Genomic DNA, 6,138 nt, shown 5'->3' on the forward strand with positions numbered 1-6,138 from the left:
TGGTCCACCTAGGCCTTGAAGCTATTTTTCTAGCTTATCATTTTCCATACCTCCATCAATCAAGCAATTCATGACCCACATAATCAATATTGGCCAACCAATTTGGAGACAAAAGTGACCCTAGCTGCCAATTTGGAGATTCCCTAATGAAGGAGTTACAACTTACCGTTAGAGGTATTTTTATCCCTTACAATGTTCACATGCATGTCATGTGATGATTTTTGTCCACATTTAACAATCTAGAAGATCCAATTTACACTCTTTAATCAACATGGGTTAGTCAAATAGTATAAAATCTTACTAGATTTTCAAGATAACCAAAAAGTAAGAGTTTAATTCCTGAAAGCAACACTTGTTGAGAGAAGCAATCACATACCCAAAAGAGATTAGTTCACATACCCAAAAAAGATTAATTCCTTATCCATAAAGAGATTAGTTCCTTACCCATAAAGTAAAGGAAAATATACGTTTAGTGGTACTAAAAAATTTACACTCCTTAAAAACTTTGGGGTGAATTTACAAATTCTTTAACATTAAGGGCTAATTTGAACGTGGCCCAGAAACGTTAAGAAAGTCTATTCACTTCTTCAAATGGTAGGCCCTCATTAATAATGAAACTCTTTGTAATTTTGTATCCTTGTCGAAGTGCTTATTACAGACAGCCTGCACAGTACATATAATATATTTTTTTTCTGATTTATGCCCCAGTAAATTCTAAATTGAATTATAATTTTCCGGAGTATTTTTCTCTGAAGTTTCTATTTCTTTTTCTCAAACAGATAACAATAATAGTTTACAATAAGTAGTATTACAAATAATTTACACATGAAATCTGGCTATAAGGAGGATTTTACACGGAAAATAAGATGGATCCAGTCCTTGGACTAGTGTATTTACAAAAGGTTTAACTTTCTTCAAGATATGTGGTTAAAGAAGCCTCTCCAATTAATCACTGGCACTGAAAATAATTATTTGCGCCACTGAGTTTTTTGTTTTTGAAACAGTGAGAAGCTTGGAAGGGGAAAAGACATAAACCATATGTTTTTCTTTAGCAGTACTCTAAAGATATGTGAAGCTTGGAAGGGGAAAAGACATAAACCATATGTTTTTCTTTAGCAGTACTCTAAAGATATGAGAAGCTTGGAAGGGGAAAAGACATAAACCATATGTTTTTCTTTAGCAGTACTCTAAAGATATGTGAAGCTTGGAAGGGGAAAAGACATAAACCATATGTTTTTCTTTTGCAGTACTCTAAAGATATTTCGAAAACATAACTTCTAAGGATATAATACGATCAATGAGTTTGATCAACTACTATGAATTCTATCAAATCAGGGAGAGAAAAAAAGAGATCATATCCCAGCACAACTAAAATGATGTCAATCCGGGCTTCTGCAAACTCTCATCTTTATACAACAACCGCCGTTTCTTCGAACCATACCCTTGGTATTGGTAGATGATACTGTAAAGGCACTGCCTCAGGATTAAGATGTCAAACGTTTCTATGAATGTTAAATCCATGATCCTGGATTTAGCACCCGCAAATCGTTGATACTCCTCAAACACAGAAGACAAACACCAGTTCTGCAATTTACGCAAACAACCAACAAGGCAACCTGTCCTATGCTGCACAATAGAAAGAAAGATCCATATAACTTTCACATAAAAACAGTGCCATTGATAAGAATATAAATCTAAAATTCTATTTATACCTTTCCTTGTTTACAATGGATCAAAACTGGGTGGTTTCTCACATCTGAAACCGCAATAAAATTAAGGGATTAAAGTGTCTAACAGTTAAGCACTAGTAAAAAGAGTATGCACAAAAATATTCTTCTCAAAGTTGAATTGACTGTAGTGATTGTGTACCAATTAAAACTTTCAGAGCCTCCATGATAGAATGTGTGCGAACAGGTGAAGAGTTCTCCTGAAAATACAATGACTCAATTAGCTATGAAATCAGAAAAGGCTAAGAAGGAGACCAACTTTGAGTCCCTATTTGCATATATGTATCAAACCATCAAAAGTTCCGACTGTTCAAGGAAATCTTAATAGTAAAGTCAGTTTTCCATAACTCACTGTCATGAACTTAACTACAAATGCTTTTGCACTTAATGTATTGTAAAAAATCTTCTCCTGACATGAAACCATATTTGTGAGAGAATCCATGCTTCCTTTTTATTAAGAAATTAATAAATGACTAACTTTAAAACTGCAACGCAATCAGTGGCAAGAAAAACTACATAGGACAATAACAGAAGCTTGGTGTTAAAAATACAACTGTTAGTGCCATTTTTCTTGAATTTTTCCATTGCTAAACCTTTGATATAATTGGCTTTCCAAAACAAAAAACGGACTCCAAAATCCAGAACTAAGAAATGGGAAAAAGAATAACACAGATTTCAAACATCAAACAATCTCAATTATCATCAATCTGTTCAGAACAGTGCACTAAATGTTTTGATTAATCACATAAAACATATCACTCTTTCAACATAGCTGACAAGTATTAAAGGGTACAACAAAGGCAGAAACAAAATAAATACCTTCTTTCCCTCAATTCCAAATTGAAAGAGACGAATATTATTTGACTGAAGGAATTCTAGATTTTCATGAGGATATGGCTCAGGGCATAGGTATCTGCACCAATTTAAATAAAACATAAGCTTCCAGCAAAGCATAAAATACAACTCAACATAACATAATTTGAGAAAATGAAAATCACATTTGCCTTCGAGTTGCAATTTTTTTCTCAAAAAGACCATGCATTGATTAATGGAAGTGGAAAGGGATGATACTAGGTACCACTATTTTGGGTTCTTTAAAACACTAGGTGGAAATAGAATCCATTCCATCCAACATCTCTATATTTTCCCTCCGATATCAGGGCTTTGAAATGGAGGCTGGTATTAAATTTATTCTTTTAATTCTATTACATTCCATCACAAAAAATTCAAACAATGACATGGTAACACTATTCCATTCTATTAATTAGAATAACTGGCAAATATTATAAATATAATAAGATAAAATGAAATGAAATGATAAAGATCAATAAAGTAAAAACATTTTCCATCTAGAAAAAAAGCCTAACACTATTCTGAAGCTCCAACATTCAACTAAATTTCATTCCATTCTTTTTCATTAATCCAAACAAAGCGGGAATTCATGAAAATCTTGAATTATCATTATATCCAAATCCAAAAGCATGCGATTTAGAATCAATCCGTAAATCAATAAACATATTCATCAACAATTCCAAAGAATTAATTTCAAACAAAACGGAAAGAAAATTGAAAAAAGAAAAAGAAAACGAACATGATAGATCTCAGGTTTAGGGTTTGGAGGAATGGAAAATTGGAAGGCTGAGGAAAGCTTGATCGGAAAATGGCTTCCTCCACCATAGAGAAATTCGACGGCGGAACCAAAACAGCTTCATCTTCATCTCCGCTTTCGATATCCAAAATCCTTCCCATTCTATATGATTTGATTTTTTCAATATCAAATTTTCATTTTTATCTCAAACTACAATGTATGGTTTATGATAATGGAAAGAGAGAAAGGAGGTTAAGATTCAGAGATATATTTTTTTGCTTCTTTCCCCAAAAAGGGAAAGAAATAGAAGAGAAGGGATGAGTGATTCGGCGCCGCTAGAATGAGAGAATGGGTTCCAATTTATTAATCCAAAATCTAAAATGGAGTACAAGTACAACTAAATTGTTGCTGGCTACGTCCGCATAAAGTGCATTGAATGTCGCTCCTCTACATTTTATAAACAAAGTAGTTTTTTTATTCGGTATAAGTGAGGGTTTTTCTAACTTTATGGGTAAGGCAGTTGAGTTAAATAAGGGTTGTTATCAACAATGGATTATCTAATGTTTGAAACCTAAATCAGTTTATTATTCAATCCATAAACAAGAAAGAAAGTGATATATATTAATTATTTTATCCATACAAAAAAGTGATATTATATCACTTATAAACAAATTAGTCATTCTATTCTTGAATAAAAAATTAATATATATCACTCATGAACCCATTATTAATAAATAAAAATATTGTTTTATATATATTTTAATTTAGTCTAACATTTTATCACATCCCTAGATAAACGTTATTTTTATCAACTTCAAGTATATTTTCAATCCTGAGTTCAAATTATCATCTAGAAGCATTTCACTTTTGTGTGGAAAAACTATAAACTTCTGATATTTTATTTTTTTCATTAAAATTAACCGAGTACCATCCTTATATGAGAAAACAACCTATTTATACTTCTAGATTTATAATCTATACTATATATAAAGATAAAATATGGTGTAATTTTTACTTCCTATTTTGTCTTTCATATTATTTAATTTTTACAAAAAACTATATAATCATAATTAACCACCAACAACACATTAATTAACTACATCTCTCACCTTAAACTAAATATCATCATAAACATACAAAAATTATAAAATAAAGTACGCCGAATACAACAAATATATTTTAATTATAAAAAATGGAATATAAAAAATTAAATACACAGTATGATACAATATTGATCGACAAGCACTTTCGTGTCTGTACACATTAGTATTAATAAAGGCAAAACAATAGATAACTACTACCATAATATGATTTTTATATTTCAAACTTATCTTTTTTTATTATTAATAACTACTTTAAATTTCTAAACATTACTTTCATTGCTTTATTTTTTATATTAATATATCATTAATATTCTACACATGATCTTATTTTTATCTTCTTTCTTTCTCAACCCAAGTAAAACAAATAATAACATAAAAAACATCTATAATGATAATTAGAGGACAAAATGTGAAATTCGCATAAGTTTTATGTATATCATATCAACTATCATATGTTATTTTCTAAATTTTTACTCTCTGTTGAGTTTATATATTGCATTATATATCAGAAAAATAAAAAAGTGAGTGACCGCCACGGAGTGCGATCGACACGCTAGTATAAATAAAGAGAATAAAGTATCTCTAGGTATAAGGAGATAAGTTATTTTCTTCTACCAATAAAATCATTACATGTGTTCTGTTTCATCATTTTCTATAAAAATGTTTTTAAAACTAAACACAATAGTACACATGTCATAATTTTATTAACTGAAGGAAATACATTATTCCCATAAATTAAAGAGATAGAATATAATTTATCAATAGAATATAATTAATAATAGATGTATTGTTTATGGATAGAATAATTAATATATATACTTTCTTGTTTTTATTAAAATAAATAATAAATAAATAAACTAGTTGACAAACGAGTACATGCTTTGCACGGACAAACATGTTCTGTTCCAAATCGTGTCTCATTCTCTGCTCTAGATCAATCAAAATGTTCTTTTTATTTTTTTATTTTCAAAAGTTCTTTTATTTATTTGATATCATTTTATTAGTTTCAGACATAAAATGAGAGACAATTTGGGTTTGGGACGGGTAATCTCATTTCACCTAGCACATATTGTTTGCCTTTTGAAAAATTTAGGATACAAGTGTAGGGGAGTATATCTTTCTATTCTAAAAATTTGTTACATCGTGTATTATTACTGATGATCGGTCAGAAAAATATTTAATTAATAAAATTTTAACTTAAATACATTTTTTTAATCAATCACAAGTGATAACACATATAACAACACATTTTTTTGGAGCTTTGCAATGCACCGGGTTTTAATTTATTTTTAATTTTATTACTACTTAATAATTGGAATTTTTATTATGTTTAAAGTTAGAAAGTTTATCTTAGAAATATCTATTTACTAACCAAACATTTTTTATAGTTTTTCCTCCAACAATATAAATTCATAAATTAAGTCAAATATAATTCTAGAGCTTTTTTTCTTCAACCCATAAAAAATAAATCTTACTGTTATGAATTTATCAATAAAAACTAAAATAATAAGTAAAAAATAATTCCTATGTTTTTAAATTTGTCTAGTAAAATAAAAACAATAATTAAACAATTGAAGAAAATAAGTATTGTTGATGAGAAGATATATAGGGAGAGAAAGCTTCTATAAGAATGCATTATATTTACGGTGTCTAGATCGGTTCGGATTTAAAAGCTGATTCGATTGACATTATTTACCTTGTATATAAATACTCTACTTGT

At 29.2% G+C, this 6,138-nt stretch overlaps 1 protein-coding gene across 1 annotated transcript; it reads right to left on the reverse strand.

Annotated features, from left to right (window-relative positions):
* Nucleotides 1–1,188: 1,188 nt before the first annotated feature.
* Nucleotides 1,189–3,724, reverse strand: LOC109337007 (probable tyrosine-protein phosphatase At1g05000). Its single transcript, XM_019573858.1, has 5 exons — nucleotides 3,319–3,724; nucleotides 2,547–2,640; nucleotides 1,870–1,927; nucleotides 1,713–1,756; nucleotides 1,189–1,626 (listed from the first exon to the last, which is right to left on the reverse strand). The coding sequence occupies exons 1-5, from the start codon at nucleotides 3,474–3,476 to the stop codon at nucleotides 1,369–1,371; spliced, it is 612 nt and encodes a 203-aa protein (XP_019429403.1). The 5' UTR covers nucleotides 3,477–3,724; the 3' UTR covers nucleotides 1,189–1,368.
* Between the last annotated feature and the right edge of the window lie 2,414 nt (nucleotides 3,725–6,138).

This window comes from Lupinus angustifolius, unplaced genomic scaffold (assembly GCF_001865875.1).
Source record: "Lupinus angustifolius cultivar Tanjil unplaced genomic scaffold, LupAngTanjil_v1.0 Scaffold_1_701, whole genome shotgun sequence".
In the NCBI taxonomy this organism is placed as follows: domain Eukaryota; kingdom Viridiplantae; phylum Streptophyta; class Magnoliopsida; order Fabales; family Fabaceae; genus Lupinus; species Lupinus angustifolius.

What these genes read in the sequence shown, in the direction of transcription:
- LOC109337007 (XM_019573858.1), bottom strand. Translation starts at nt 3,476, where the DNA reads ATGGGAAGGATTTTGGATATCGAAAGCGGAGATGAAGATGAAGCTGTT. An exon ending in CTAAACCTGAGATCTATCAT is followed by an intron (nt 2,641 to 3,318) that starts GTTCGTTTTCTT and finishes AAATTGGTGCAG; the next exon opens with ATACCTATGCCCTGAGCCAT. An exon ending in TCCATTGTAAACAAGGAAAG is followed by an intron (nt 1,627 to 1,712) that starts GTATAAATAGAA and finishes TCTATTGTGCAG; the next exon opens with CATAGGACAGGTTGCCTTGT.